Here is a 15,697-nt window from a genome sequence, read left to right on the forward strand (position 1 = left end):
TTGGAAACAAAACGAGGAGCAGGAACTTGATATTGGACTAGAAACTAACAGGTCGATCTGAGGCCGTCCATGCATGGCTCTGAAAGCAAATATTGAGTGGCAAAATATAAAGATATTGGCAATCTCCCCTGGCGATGGTCGAGTACCATGATTGGAAGATGGCATATACGAGACTGGTTGGAAATTCCAATAGCTCTTCAGAGCTATCCCACTTGCGAACCTCCATGGAATGATATGGTAGTGTTCGCTTTAGCTCAATCAGTTTTTCACACACACACACACCCAGTCCTGAGAATCGGGTATTGTGTCGCAACAATCACAACCCAACTGTGATAATACGTGAGCTTTTGAAGCACCAACACCAGACACACCACAGCAACAAGTTCTCAAATTTAACACAAGCTTGAGAAAGCAGCTGGCAATAGTACCACATCCATCCACATCCACAGAGGTTTGTGAATGTCTCGTCACCATGTCACAGGAGATATGACCTGGGCGGCAGGGACACAGTGTAAGCGTCATTCGGGCATGGGTCTGGGGGTCAACTCAAGCGCAAAGAGGAAAATTTGCCACCTTGTGAGCCAACACTCCATCAACCAAGAACTCTGTGGCTATTTTAGGATAATTGCCAGCAATATCGATCGAGGGAACTCTGCTGGGCAGGTCTCGGATGATGTCTGAGGACGACCTCACCGTTGTCGCGGTGTCCAGTTCTGAAAGCTGTCCACCAATATCTGGTTTGGATAGATAGTTCTGATCAGCCCTGGTTCAATAGTTAACTAGTTAACTAATTAATGGACCTAAATATCATCAGCCCCACAGGCGTCCATCGGCATCAACACACCCCTCTGTCACTTACCCTACGAAATGGCCGAAGTCGGGCTCGAATCACTTATTCCATTTCACCATTAATCCATGAAATTGCAAGTGCTGATATTTTGAGATAGCTAAGGGTTCTTCTCTTTACACTCCCTCCCTTTAGCACCTAGAGTAGCCAAAAGAGAAAAGCAGAGCAGCTGGGGATATTGCCCGCATCTCAAATTTCACGATGTTACTGCTTCCTACGTCAATCGGGGTCTACTTATTACCCTACAAACTGTTGTGCAACCTGCTCATCGAGAGCACAATCAAGCACACGGCCTAAGAGTCTCTCGTCGCTTAGAACCTGCCTTGTCGAAGAAATGTCTCCCGCAATTTGAATCGCATTGTCTCCCTGAAACTTTACATGCATTATTATTCATAATTCACGATCCCGCACGGGTGACCGCTTCATTTCAAACGTTGTCCTCGACATGCTTTGCATGCACTGTGCATTTAATGTTAGTTACACGATTTACCTGGAAGTGCTATCTTCTCGAATAGAAAACAAAGGCGACAACCGGACATCTCGGGAAAGTTCTTAACGTCATGGTAGGAGCAAATATATAATTTTTAGCGAACTTATACTGCAAGGAAATGCCATCCCGACTGTCTGGCACAATTCAAGGAAAGGTTCGCTATTGTCGAGGGTGGTTATTGTCTGCAGGGGGCAAAGATGAGGGAAGAAATTACACAAAATAACCGGCTAACTAGCCCTTGCAAAGGTTATTCCACCCCCTAAAAGCCATAAACCCACGAAATGGGGGATTATTCCCTTCCTAGCAGGCGGAAAAACAGCTCTTACCTGAATAGTAACATGATATTGTTGTGTTGAGTTCGGGGGTTATTGTGACGGTAGCTCGGGATTCCTCTAAAATCGAGAACAGTGTCGATGGTCGGATTAGACACACAGAGCGAGATAGCAGTGGGAAGGGTGCTTGTAACATGCCGGTATGGTAGCCTGCAAAGCCTCCTCTTTAGAGCGTTATAGCTCCCAGGCTGCTATTAGTTAAAGCATGAAATGGCATCTTCACACATATGTTGTCCCCGGACGTTATGCAGTAAAAGTGGTAAGAGGGAAGACGGGCATTTTAGATATTTGCTATTTACATGCACGATGAGAAATGAACAGGAAACAAAACCCCTCAACTCTATCCTGCCTTCTTGCGAAAAGGGTGTTTTCGCAAGAGCAAACAAAATAAAAAAGAAAAAGAAAAAGGCATTTTTAGCTTAGCCTCGAGCCAACCGACCTCGAGCATGACTGGGATCAGAAAGAAGGGGAAATATAGCCAGACCTAGTTACACCGGGCAGTAATCTCGATCTCAACACCAAACTGCCCCCCCTCCCATTCAGCATTCTTTTGGGTATTATTTTGCCATCCCCGCCAACCCTTTCTCACATATCTCTTGCACTTCTCCCAGAGGGGTGCCTACAGGTAGCACCTTGGATAGAATGGATCTTCGAGCATTTATGCAAACGAGGGCGTTACCTGAATACTGTCATACTCTCTCGCAGCAGGTCAGACATTAAGCATTCGTTCTAAAGGAGAAAATCCCTGATTCGCTATGTTTTGAATCGGCGGATTCAAAATCAAAACATAGGTGACACATGATAGTAAGACAGAAACGTTTGTCGAGGTTAAGGGGACCGGCTGAACCTGAAGGAAAACACTCGCCTGACAAGATATCTGTCTAGCATAAGCACAGAGACATTTCCATGAATTCTTAATGATCAATTTATGAAAATTTCCAAAAATCCTCTTGGGTATTCCCGCCAGATAAATCGCTAAACTTAAGGTAACTTGATAAATTCTGAAAAGGACATGTCCTCGAAGCGGGAAGAACATGGCAATTTTAATAACTGACAGCCACGAAATATTATTAAATAAAAAGCTGCCAACACCAGTTTCCTCAACAGACAGGGTTGCCGGCATTTGAAATAGCTGAAAGGTGATCAGCAAATATAAAAAATTATCCATCTTCGTTTTTTAAGATGTCATAATAAATAATTAGCGCTCTATTAAGACTGACCGTGAATTGTGTTTGCTTTCTGCCCTCTTGATTTTTCTTCTCCATACAAATGGATTCGCAGATGCGCCTAACCGTGATATGCCAGACCAATCTAGATAACCACCCCAGGATGTATATATCTCACAAGTCAGGGATGGTCCTCCTGGCAGATTGCCTGGGACAAACGGGATGAAATTTAGAGTTGTTTACCCTAGCTTAATAGGGCAAGGTGCGGGACAGTGCCCCGCCCACTGATCCACAGATCTGCCTCGAAGTTGGACAGGATAGTGGAGCCAGCCGTGATCGATGATCAGCTTTGTGAATGCTTGGCAATGTTTACTATTTTGTTGCAGTGCGGGGATGCAGTGTAACATTCTTCTCTTGCAGGAAGGGCTGTAAGGAGGAGTGGATATGGAACCAAAAACAGTGTAGGACCAATGGGAATGGGCACATTTGCGGCGCAAAGCATAAGTTGACCGTTGGGGGCCGAGATGTGTTTATGCAGGAAATAAATGTATGATTCCTAGACCAGAGAAAAATATCTTGCCTAGGAACAGGCTTCATGGGAGACAGGATCGGTGTGTAGATCTGACTAGCGGAGAAAGCAGATTATAGGCTTGCTCAATGATCCCAATGTGACTGGCATTCCGTACATGGAAAAAAAAAAAAAAAAAAAAAAAAAAAAAAAAAAAACTGAAGGCGACCAGACTCCATGTAGTGAGGAGCGGCAAGCTGTCATTCGGTGTCTCAGACCGTTCTGGGTGACATCCGGTCGATCTCTGCATTATCAGGGATGGCTTGATGTGAGACAAGCTCAAGAAATCGGAGATCTCTTGCTGTCAACCAGAACTTAGATTTGGGAGTGCCGCTAACCTTGTGGTTTGCTGGCGTCGGGGACGCATGCAACTACGTAGATCAAAAGGCTTGTTGGCCTACCCTTGCAGTGATTGTTTGATGTAGGTCATTAATTACCTATTAGATAGTTAAGTTAGTTTGTCCGTATGGTAAAAAATGGGGGAAGCATGTCTCTCCATGACATTTCCTACACTATTGCATATACATAGCCCTATATCTCAGCAAGTCAAGAAGTAGAAGAACCTCTACACATGTCAATCCTTTCGCTTATAAAGAGCAGAAAAATTATCAACTACCGGTCGATTATCAGCGCCGGAGTAATTAAATGTATTCAGGCAGTTATGTGGTGTGGTCATGTCTAGACACTTCATCGCTGCTATCCACTCAGGAGTTGAGATATGGCGCGGTATATTACTTCGGCGACTGGGAAAGTAGTCCCCGAGATGCATGGCCTTTCTGCCCGGAATTACACTGGAAGATGGATGGGCGTTATTGTTCGCACCTGATAAAGACAATGCGTATGTGTCGCGAGATGCTGAGAAAGGAATCCAATCGGCACAATATGACACGACAACCGGCGGCGTAGCAAGGACGCACAAGCGGTTGAACGAAGATCTGTGCATAATTGTCAGAAATTGTTGGCCAATGTCAACTTGCATCCCCCCTCTTCAAACAAGGATGTTTTTAATATATTATTACCCTCCACGTTTTTGCATTTATGTATGGACCAATGGCCGGTGTTAAAAACACTAACAGCAATCATATATATGTATGTTCAAAGGAACTAACCTTCAGAGAGGAAAAAAGAGTAGAAAAAGTCATCGAGATGGAGATGACATGGCTATCAATATCGAGACGGAACCAATTACACTTCTTGTAACTACTCGTGCAAAGATGATTTCAAATATTCACCTGCTTCATGCGTTTCTCATTTATTAGCCACACAATCTCTAAATGGGGAGAAGGCCACTTATCAGAACCAAATTAATAAGTATCCAACTTTCCTCAGCCCCCCGGATCCGCGGATCGAGGGTCCCTTGAGACTTTGTAATAGTTTACGTGTCCTGCTGGATGTGAGTTAGAATAATAGAACTGTTCTATGGGGAGTCCCCGATGAAACCCGAAGCGAAAGCACATGAAATAGGAATGCACTGAAATCCAACCCAATTTAGGGGTCAATGGATCAAGCCAGAAAATATGTTTGGAAGGGTTCTCTTCTATGTTGCTAAATTATTCCCTCTGAACGCGATTTTACCAACCTGACAGTCTCTCATCGCAGGTAGAAAGTAAAGCAATTCAAAAGTAATTAGAACTTGCCCACACTTTTTTTTTTTTTTTTCCAGCATTCTTCTCAGATTAAAACTGAAATCTTCTTCATGGCTATATCTCCGTTTCTTTGATATTGCGGTAACGCCGTGTCTCAACTTGAAACCTCCGAAGAAATCCGTAAATGTGAAGGGTTTTTGTTTTAGAAGCATATGGAACATAATGAAAGCATAAGTTTCCCGATTTCACCATTGATAAACCATGAAAGATTCTTCAGGAGTAACTATCCAAATTCTTGGACAGCTCCGGATCACACGTGTTGCCAGCTTCACGAATGCCATTTTCTCGGCCCCCACCGTACCTGTCTGAGCAGGGATATCCAGGGAGGGGAGGAAGCTCTCCAAGACGTTGCGTGTGTCCATGGAACACACACATCTTCGAGCGATAGCCGATGGCGAAGCTCTTCGCTGGGCAGTTCCCTCGGAGGATGGAAAATTGAAATGAGAGTGTACTCACCGTTCTCTGGCTGCATTCGGTAGGCTGATAAGTATTAGTTTTATCTTGGAAAACACGTTTTGAGAACAGCCGTGTTTCCGGGAGAAGGCATATACCCGTTGATTGCACACGGACATGTCCCACAAGGCTGAGGCGGCAAGGGATTCCCTGCTGCAGTCAACCATAAGGGCGGGAGATGTCCGGGCACTCCCCCATATCTGCGCAAGACATAGTTGTAGAGAGCAAAAAGGGGGCCGTGTGCTAGCAAACAATGCATCTTGAAATGGGAGATAACTATCGCCCGTATAACAGGGAACCTGCTCAGACTTCGAGGGCCTAACAAAGAGCCAAACAAACTTCACTCTCGTATCATGGAACTGACGGTCTCCCAAAAAAAAAAAAAAAAAGGATTAATCTAGAGACTCTACCAGCACCCATCGATGCTTTATTCTCGAAAGAAAGCGGGATGTTGGAGATGGGACCCTCCCCCTGAATTTTTACTCAGTGTGGCCAGTCCGTAGTTAGACCATTTCCCCAACCACCAACACCAGCCTGGTCAATATTGTTAATAAGTTTAACGACCAGTATGCGTCGCCAGCATTAATCCATTCAATTTCTACTGCGTAAATAAGAGACAGTTGCCCTCTCCATTCTCCAAATGGGGCCCAATGGCTTAGCACCGTTTAAACCCAAGGAACCTGACCTATAGTTATTAACTAACTAACTAGTTACCTGGTTGCTTGGCCCGGGAAGGGAAATAGTTCTTTGCAGAAGAGCAGCAATTGAAAAAGGCTTCAATCTGAGGGAACTAGAAGTTTCTTTCCGGTGCTTTTTCCGTTTGCCTTGGGTTCATATCTTTGGGACGTTTTCTTTATTCTCAGCCTATCACTATGATGAGATGCACCAGGCCAGGTGACGAACGGCAAATGGCCTAAGCCTGTTAGTTAGTTAAGCTTCTGAGAATCAACTACTCCTCGGTGTAGCATCCTTTTTGACGCCTCTTAACCAAAATGGCACTCCGTAATGTGAATGCAAGACTAATGGGAGAATGAAAACAGTCGAGAAGAGTTAAAAAGGAAAGGGTTTTTATTTTCTTCCGCGTTTTTCTTCATTTCCCTCCTGTCTGTTATTTTTTTTTTTTTTTTTTTTTTTTTTTTTTTTTTTTTTGGTTACCGGGTTTGATTCCATGTACAGAATCCGACTTGGACTTCGCCCCAGTAGAAGTTACACGAAAGATGCATCAGCCATCACGGCTCTCCACAGGGCGTGCGCTGAGTATTCTCCATTCGAATTTTTCCAGTGTCAAGCAGTGCCACAGCAGCTCCTGTAGTTACATATCTTCTTCTATTTCAGAGAGAGATAATAGGAACGGGAGGAACAGGCATCACGTATCATCTCATACATTAGTATCTAGATTTACTACTATAAATATATACTGGCTATCCAGGGATACCAGAAGAGGCGTATATGGCTCATACATTGGCGTGTACATAATTTCTCCACCACTCATAACCCTTTGCGGGTTCTGAATCTTCTCGACTACTCCATCTGTATAGCGCACTTGATGAAGTCACGCATGACAATCAACACATTAAGAGTCTTCTTCAAGATACTCTCCCAATTCATCCCAAGTCATAAACCCGTATGCAGACAAAACTAAGTTTAAGAAAAAGAAATAGGCGATTTCTGGAATAAATATGTAGCATCGCCAATATGGAACATAAAATGAACTGCCGTGCATGCATATACCTCAACCACGGAGATAAAACCTCGATGGAGCTCCAAAATGCCTGTTCCCCGTACAGTTCCACTAAATAACCATGGGAGTTTGTTCTTAGGCCCTCGCTAGCCTGACGTTCTGAACATAAAACGTTTTTCTAATGTATCCTTGAGTAACTCGTTTGTGGAAAATATATCTCAGAGAAGTGCAGATCTCTCAGGATCAAAAATCAGGCTTCAGTGTCTGCAATTGAAGAGTAATTCAGCTTCTGGACGGAATGAGACAGCCCCCTGGGTTAGTACCTCGAGTATGTGCTGTATATACTTCCACAGCTTAATTAGTTTTTTGACAGGGGCGAGTTCACACGCTCTGATCTCCAGTCAAAGTGGAGCCAGCATTGGGGGAGGCTGGGGAAGGCCCTGCGCTGAAGAGATTATGTTCGCAGTGCTGGTGGTTTCTCTTATTCCGCTGCCTTGGCCCCAATATCCTTGTGTCTATGGTCCCAAAATAAATATTGAGAAAGTATTTCAGAACATGTACATGCGGCATATATCACGTATTCTGATGCAATATTATATTCCGCAGATTTATTCACGCTCGTACCTCTTCACGGGGCGTGTTTGCCGTTTATGCTTCTCCTCATAGGGCTCAGCACTAACTAGTTAGCAGATAGAATGTATTGTACCAAGTGATGGTCCTTCTCGCAAATACAATGGAGAATGCAACTAAACAAGAAAGAAGACACCAAAAAGTGTGCATATAGACAATTTGCACTCATTGTCAGCCTCTCCGATGACTTGGGCCTCCCTTTCCATCCAAAGAACTGGTGATAACTTGTAAGTAATATGGATAGTTTGAGAAACTGAAAACAAGTTTTCTAAACGCACCTTCATATGATAGTTTAGCGTTGATGCGGGATATTTTACCTCTGCCCCTGCTGCCTTAGCTCCTCCGGAAATGGATGATCGTAGGTGTCTCCTGCTCGCTTCTCTGGTTTTTACGCACTTTTAAGAATCAGTTCACGTTAGGGTCTGGAGTCCAAAATAATGATCAATCCGATGCTGGTTTTGGTATTTCCTCATGTGGGGATTCTTGTATGTACCCAGCGGAAACGGCCAGAAGTCAATTTGGATCTCCTTTTAAATTTAAGGAATGTTGATTTCATGGTAGCAGTATCGGCAATTACCCGAGCACCAACTCTATTTGGTATCTGTTCTCTCTTCGCGGGACGCTGGAAGACGTCACTGATATCTAGGAACTAACTATTATTAGGTGTTTAGGTATTAACTCAAGTTGACAGCAATGGTAGAAACTACGTTAGTAACACATTTGTCATCGATGAAGTGGGGTCTTTTCCTTTACATGCATATTTTCTCGTACATTTGTGGAGTTGTGACAGATAGAACTGCAATAATCGTTTATTGAGCGCCGTAGATTGAGACTTCTCTTTATTTGTTGATTAGGCTTGCTGTGTCTTGCGTAGCAGGGATTAGCTGGTCAAATGAAATCACTTGCAGCATGTGTGGAGAGGGCACGCATGTTTTTCTTTCTTTTTTTTTCAATTTTGCCAAATCTCTGCGACCAGCCGGAAAGAGAAAAGCTCACGAAAACCAACACTGAGGGTTATATGGGGCAGAAAAGGGAGGTTTCAGGGCCCTCTCCGGATTGCATATTGTATGACCAGGACACAGTTCTTCTTCAATGTTTCGTTTTGCAGGGGAGATGGATTGTCCTTGGAAAGTAACAGGAGCGGACTAAACAAATGATCCAATAGGAACATGTGGTGAACAATCATGGCTTTCAGTGGAAGGTAAATTTGAATTTTTCCGTTACGCCCAGTGGGGTAAAAATTCCAGGGCATTAGGGGGAAAAAAAGCGATAACACTGGACCGAGGGTGGGTAAGATAATATATGAAATGCATATATCATATATTTCCAGTCTTGAGTGCAGAGTTCATTACCCTGCAAATTGGTAATTGAAAACCTAAGTACTTCATACCAACGTCCGTAAAAGTATTCGGCCGAAGCACAAACACCTCACCAGGTTAGTTTAAATTCAGCAACGAATGAAACCCCGTTAACTAAAGGAAGGGGTAGTAATAACATATCGGTTAACTATCGCCCTTGGTTGCTTAACCACGAGCCAACATCATGGTGACATGGAAGAGAACCGTTTTGATAAGAATCATAGTGTCGCGTTCTGTAAATCGAAGCTCTCGTTTTAGTTCAGTGCAGCCAATGGCAGATGTTTATGTTGACCGCTTTTGTAGCCAACCCTTTCCCTTTGCTAACTAACGTCAGTTACTAACTAGTTAACTATTCGTTAACTTATGACAAACACAAACGCGCATTTGAGACTTCGATACTTGATAGGATTAGTAATTCGCGCCCAGTCTCCAGGAGTCCTTTTTAAAGTTTGGTAATGCCGGGATAGCAACACACCCGATAATTTCACGAAGAACGTTTGAGTTTCGAGGTGGGACTTTGCAACAGGAAAGTCAACCAAAATAATATGATAACGATAATAATAACAATAATAGGAATTCTTATCAAGTCCCTATGAATCTGGAAGAGCCTTATTATCAAGAGATGGAGGCCGGGGGCGCGGGTGGTACTGTGGCTTCAAGGTATGCTGCCAGGTTTGAAGCAAAGAATAAAACTGCTTGTGATGGGAATTTTCATGGTCATTTCCCCGAATCCCCGAGACCCGGCGAATCCCAATATTTATTAGGGGTGGTTTGGTAATCGCTTTCCTTCTGCATCAAATCAATTGCAGAAAATTCTGCCGGGGCGCACATAAGGTTTTGTCGGTCAGTGGCAAACATGGACCGACTCTCACTGGCAACCCTGCAATAATTTTAAAAATTAAAAGATGAAGAAGATGAGGTGAAGTCAACCAGGGAGGAATGCAGAGACTGTGTGGAACAGCCTGAATAGGTGTTAAAATGCGGTAGATATATAAGATCGAAAACTTCTACGCTCATCGAGTTATCCCAATGCTGGAAAATAACTGGTATATTTTGGGATAATAATAGCGAAATCATACCACACAGATGAAACAATTGAATTGGATCCACGTCGACGATAAGGTCAGATCAGGACGTGAATGACGCAGGGGCAGTATTGTAGGGCACAGTTCTCGAAAGACTCGGCGACTTGGCCGGCCTTGGGACTGCAGTCGCCGACATAACAAACGAACGACACAGTGATAGACAATTGTTGTAAATTGATGCTCCGTTTGTGAAACCGGGGTGCATGGAATGACGGGACAAGGACGATCTGACTTGCGCCAGGTGTTTGGAGGACAGGGGAACAGATCAAGAAAAACAGGACCAACAGTCTGAGATCCAGATTCAGAGACCCCAGTCTTCTAAAACTGTTATGCACAATGCCAGGATCCTTATCATCATAGTCTGGTCTTCTCTGGTTGCAAGGATTGAAACTCGTAAAGATCTTTGCTGCCAAACCCCAAACCCGGTTTTTGTGGCTGATGTTGGAGGATTGATTTGACTTTGATTTTTTTTTTCTGACTAAGCCCATGGGATAAGGCTAAGCGTTATAGTTAGTTAGCCAACTGCTCTTACGCTCGCCCAATCAGAACCCAAGATTTGACCCGACAGCTCGGGTCAGCCTCAAACTCGAGTCGCAGACGTCACATCGAGCGAGTTGGGCCAAACCAACTTCCCCTTGGGTCCCTGACACCGCAAAATACAAGCACAATACGCGCTAGAACAGGCGGATATGAGATGCTGACCGGTTGGGGTGAACCTGGGTGGGCTTCTGCAGGGTGCGCCTCTTCTTCGTTACCTGGGCCAATCATCCGCTGTGGGGTTCAAGAATACCTCTCCAACCCACCTCCCGATTCGCGGAGGCCGTTCTTCAGCACCGGCGCCAGAGCAGGAGGGGACTTCTTCACAATGGGCAATCGCCGTTCAGAACCATAACGGGTATTGGAGGCAAATAGCTACTCGTGCTTGGCGGGGCCGAGTGCACTGCTACTTATGGCACTTTGGTTTACTTGAGGTTTTTCAGTATATGGCTGGCTACCAGTGCATTCATTCCGGTGGAACTAAAAGTACATACAGTCGATGTTTTCTATTACTCTTATGTATGTACTGTACATCCCATTGCTGTGCCAATTGAGTACGTATATTGCTATTGCTTATATGATATGAGATAAGGGGTCCTCAATATATCTGTACGTACAGAGCACATGTTAGTCCTTAAGGTGCCTTACATCCGCATGTCTTGGCGCATAGGCATAAATCACATACAGTTATCTCGGTGAGGAACCCTTCTACACGCATCGACGAAGCAATGGCTATTACTCCATTCAGGGTCATTTTGCCGCTTGATCAATAGTTCGTCATATGTGCCTCATTTATTCTATTCAACATTGCGTCTCCCATTTACCCGGGTATTAATGGGTTGTATCACACACTTGTAACATCCATGTACTGGAAACCTTCAGTTGTTGCACATGATCTACGATGATACTTGCCTAGGTATTGTATGTCTAGAATCCTTCCAAACAGGTTTTATCTATTCCTCTAACCTATTAAAGTTATCAACGCTCTGCTGCTCCACATTGGGGCTGCATCTTTTCGATATCAACTATCCAGTCGTTTTGCTGACTGACATCATTCAGCCTTGCTGACTTGAAGCGGCAAAACCCTGTAGCTGCATATCCTCGCAACCTTCCCTAACGCTGGCGTGAACATATGTACCCTTTATCCGGTCCACTATACATACAGGCCAAGAAAGTGCAATATATTGGTCTAACTGCAAACAGTTAAATGTTACATGGCTCCGGCGGCCGCTCTCCCGCTTCTTTCTGTGATCTGTTTCGGTGTGCGTTGAATCACGTTCTCTCTTGTCTACTCCCTGCAAGGGTGGGAATAAGAAAAGAAATAAACGACATGGTATGGTGACAGGTTGACCATTATCACTTCCAGGCCTTAATTTCCAATATCTATGTAACAGAAGAAAAAGGAGAGAAGAATAAGAGAAAGAATAGCTCCCAAGATCTTTGGAAATGTTGAGACTGGGTTTTTCCTTGGGCAAAAGTTTTGGTCGTTTTGAGATATGGAGAGCTCCAAATTGGCTGTTAGTCCTAATCCTGATATACGACCATTCCCTGTCAATGTTGGCTGACTTCCTTGGTTGAGTCGACGCCAAGGGTCTCTCGTGCACATCATAACTAAACCTTGCCGCAGAACCTCGTCCTTGTCTTGCGGCTGACCAATAATGGGCCATAGAGGTCACCAGACTGATATGCTTCGAGTTCACAACATCAGGTCACATCGTGATGAAAGACCATTGGGGAATTCAAACGCCCAGGGAGGTCTCAGGAACGTCCCAGTTTTAAAGCTAACATGATACAATACAACTTGTCTTCAATTGTTAAACGTTGGGATTGTGGAAACCGCACAAATCGTAAATTGAACCCCGCAAGTATCTTTAGGTTCAATTTGGGGCTGGACATTTAGTCGCCATAGAATATCTGATATCCACGCTACTTACACGGTACTTAACCTTCGAAGGTTAGACTTCCATAGAAGCTTTATTATTATTGGTTCATTCTTCTGCTCTCTAATTTCTCTTGTCTGGTTGGCAATTTTCACCGTTGATACCAATGATCAGTGATCAAGAATCCGCCTTATGTCTTATCTCTGCATGCGACTTGTCTGTGCCACCTAAAGCAGTTCCCGAGACCATTCAGGTATGTCGCCATCTATCTTGCCGCTCTATTAATAACTTTCTACAGTGGGAAACAACTGAGGTGATTACATCCCGCTTCTATCCTCTAAATTAACGGATGTGATTGATTTTCCATCAGCATCAGAAGAAAAATATATGACATGGGAAAGAAATCTGTCCATGCCACCTAAAATCCAAAGTTTGGGCCAGAACAGTAATTCGACTGGCTTCTGCAGGTCCCGACAGACTGGAAACCATTTATAATTCACTTCACTGTGCCGGGGGAAAAAAAAAAAAAAAGAAAGAAGAAAGAAAGAAAGAAAGAAAAAAGAAAGAAAGAAAGAAAAAGGAAAGAATAAAAAAAAAAAAAAAAAAGCCTGATTATTGAAAAACGCCGTGACGATTTGATCACTCACCAGAGATAACCACCAATCCATACGGCAATGATACATTGCCCTGGCTCGTGTGCCGATACGGAGGAGTGGAATCTGGTTAATCTGATTACAACTCACCTCTCGAGCCATCCCTTTTGTTAGTACGGTAACTGATGTGCCTTACGGTCTTCGCAAGCCTCGATATCCGTCTTGCAAAAATCATAATATCGTGATACAAGGTTATCAAGGGTTATGCTGCTATTAGTCAATAGATATTATCCCTGTAAACGCGAGGAGAAGACCCATGTCAGGAAGAGGAAAAGGCAACGAAGAGAGGGACCAAAAGCTCGAAAATATACCATTGCCGTTGGCATCAATGATCTGGATTAAAAGGCTATCTCGGGGAAGTTTACCCTAGACCAGCCACAAGGCGATCGCCCAATACAGTAGCCTAAGAAAGCCCAGAAGTCTTTTTACGTTATTTGATGTATATTTTATTTTCAGACTTTCCCTGCCTGTGTCCTTTTCGCTGTTTGCGACTGTACTGCGAAACGGGGTAGCAAGGGACCGGGGGGGGGGGGGGGGAGAAGAGGGAATCTTGGACCGCCATCATTTGTGAACCATAGTTTTGAGTCCCAGCATCCCTGCCGCTGCCGCCAACATCTGTTGGTGATAAGCCCCCGCCGGAAAGCTTACGGGCGTGGCTTCAGCGCCGAACAGCCTTTCTGAACTAATAGCTAACCGCAATAATAGTAGCAACATTTCTCTCCTGCCGCTGCTGCTGCGTGCTGTCAGTTGCCATCTTACTCCTCACCCACATATGGGACCTTTCCCACTATCTCCCCACCACCCCGCAGAATTTAAAATAAAAATAAAAATATTGTCTGAGTTATGGCTCGCCTATTCTGCATTCTGCTGGCCCTGCCGCCGCGGTTGGCATGGGCCGAAGTCTGTTATTTGGTATAGAGCGGAGCGAGGGCACAGGATAAAATAGGAATATGGGCCCTGTTGGCCCAACACCCTTCTTCTGCACTGTAATGCGAATCAATGTGTAAGCCAAGCAGCTCTTGTCGATCTATTTTCTCTTATCGAAGCTCCTCTGCATCTCTCCCTCCGGACTAGTAGCCAAGTAAGTATCACAGCCCGGCAGCCAGCCATACATACACGGTTTATATCCCTGGGATATTGCTTTTAGAATCCTAATCCCAAAATACAAATATCACTGAAGACCCCTCTTCATACTCCAATCCTATCCTACTCCTCATTCCCTCTATAAATTGTTATGCATTCACCTTTCAACATTCCTGCACCAAGCACTACTCCATCTTGCTACCAAAACTCGCTCCTAACCAAATTGAAGTGCAACTTCAATGTGAAACCGCGAGAAACAACACAATCACAAAACATAACCAAAACAACCGAATAGACACAAAGGGAGCTATTTCAGTATCCCTCACTCGTCTCGTCTTCAGCAACAGAAACCCCTCTGCTGCTTCCGTATGTGAGTACAAAGATGCTCTCCCTCCCCAGCCCCCGCTCCTGGCCCCCTTCAAAACAAAGAATTGCCCTGGGAAACGCTCCCCCTTCCTGAACCCCCAACCAGTCCATGCACACACTAGGAGGACCTTAGTTGTTTCCCCTCCTCATATGACAAGGTTCTTATGGCTAAACCTCTTTAGATCAGCTTCCTGACCAGCTGCATGTTTCTGGCCACTGCCTTCCCAGACGCTAATAAGATATTGGGATAAGCTGTCCCACCCAAGAGCGGGTGATTGCAACAGTTCATCCATAGGCGGCCTGAAGCTTGCAAGCTCCAGCGTTTTCTTCCCAAGCTCTTCTCTTTTCAATATTTGCTCTTTGCATCGGTAGCAAGAGCATAAAAAGTGGGCAAGAAAAAGAGAGCACCATAAGAATAAGATCAGAGCCAACTTTCCTTTACCACCATATAATCTGCCTTTCCTCAAACAACAACAAAAGGAAACCACCCGAAAGACCCAAGGCTGCCGTTCAGGAAAACAGCTACCTTATTGTACTCCGCTTTACCAACCCCTTACCCCGGCCTCTTCCGCATCCGGACCAAATTTCTGTCGCAATTAGCCGCACAGTTTCTCGCCTCCCTTCTTGCCAATCAACCCCCTTGCGCCTCCTTGAGAACCAAAAATAATCTGGTCACGTCACTCCAGGAACCAGGAGTTAGTGACCGGGTCGGCTCGTTCCCTAATCAAGACGGAATCATATTCTCGATCCCTATAGTGGTGTAACGGTTCGCTTGAAACCTCAGGAAGCTTGAGCTCTTGAGGAATGTGAAAGCATCACCTAGCTTCACCCAACCGGAATACATAAAACTCTCCTCATACCAGCTGCAAGGAACCAAGATAGGAAGTTCTCTTGACCCCAACCCTTATACCCTACCCATCTC

The 15,697-nt window shown here is 44.5% G+C and overlaps 3 protein-coding genes across 3 annotated transcripts; 1 reads left to right on the plus strand and 2 right to left on the minus strand.

Moving 5' to 3' along the window:
- Positions 1–546: 546 nt before the first annotated feature.
- PAAG_03082 (hypothetical protein) lies at positions 547–1,231 on the minus strand (the record flags this gene model as incomplete). The annotated part of the gene is made up of 2 exons (XM_015844842.1): positions 547–763; positions 1,098–1,231. 2 exons carry the CDS (start codon positions 1,229–1,231, stop codon positions 547–549), a joined length of 351 nt encoding a protein of 116 aa, XP_015702048.1.
- Positions 1,232–3,977: 2,746 nt separating this feature from the next.
- PAAG_11696 (hypothetical protein) lies at positions 3,978–5,669 on the minus strand (the record flags this gene model as incomplete). Its single annotated transcript, XM_015847294.1, has 2 exons — positions 3,978–4,338; positions 5,506–5,669. The coding sequence occupies 2 exons, from the start codon at positions 5,667–5,669 to the stop codon at positions 3,978–3,980; spliced, it is 525 nt and encodes a 174-aa protein (XP_015703083.1).
- Positions 5,670–9,763: 4,094 nt separating this feature from the next.
- On the plus strand, positions 9,764–11,148 carry PAAG_11697 (hypothetical protein; the record flags this gene model as incomplete). The annotated part of the gene is made up of 2 exons (XM_015847295.1): positions 9,764–9,831; positions 10,803–11,148. 2 exons carry the CDS (start codon positions 9,764–9,766, stop codon positions 11,146–11,148), a joined length of 414 nt encoding a protein of 137 aa, XP_015703084.1.
- Between the last annotated feature and the right edge of the window lie 4,549 nt (positions 11,149–15,697).

The sequence above is a fragment of the Paracoccidioides lutzii genome (assembly GCF_000150705.2).
Source record: "Paracoccidioides lutzii Pb01 unplaced genomic scaffold supercont2.8, whole genome shotgun sequence".
NCBI lineage: Eukaryota > Fungi > Ascomycota > Eurotiomycetes > Onygenales > Ajellomycetaceae > Paracoccidioides > Paracoccidioides lutzii.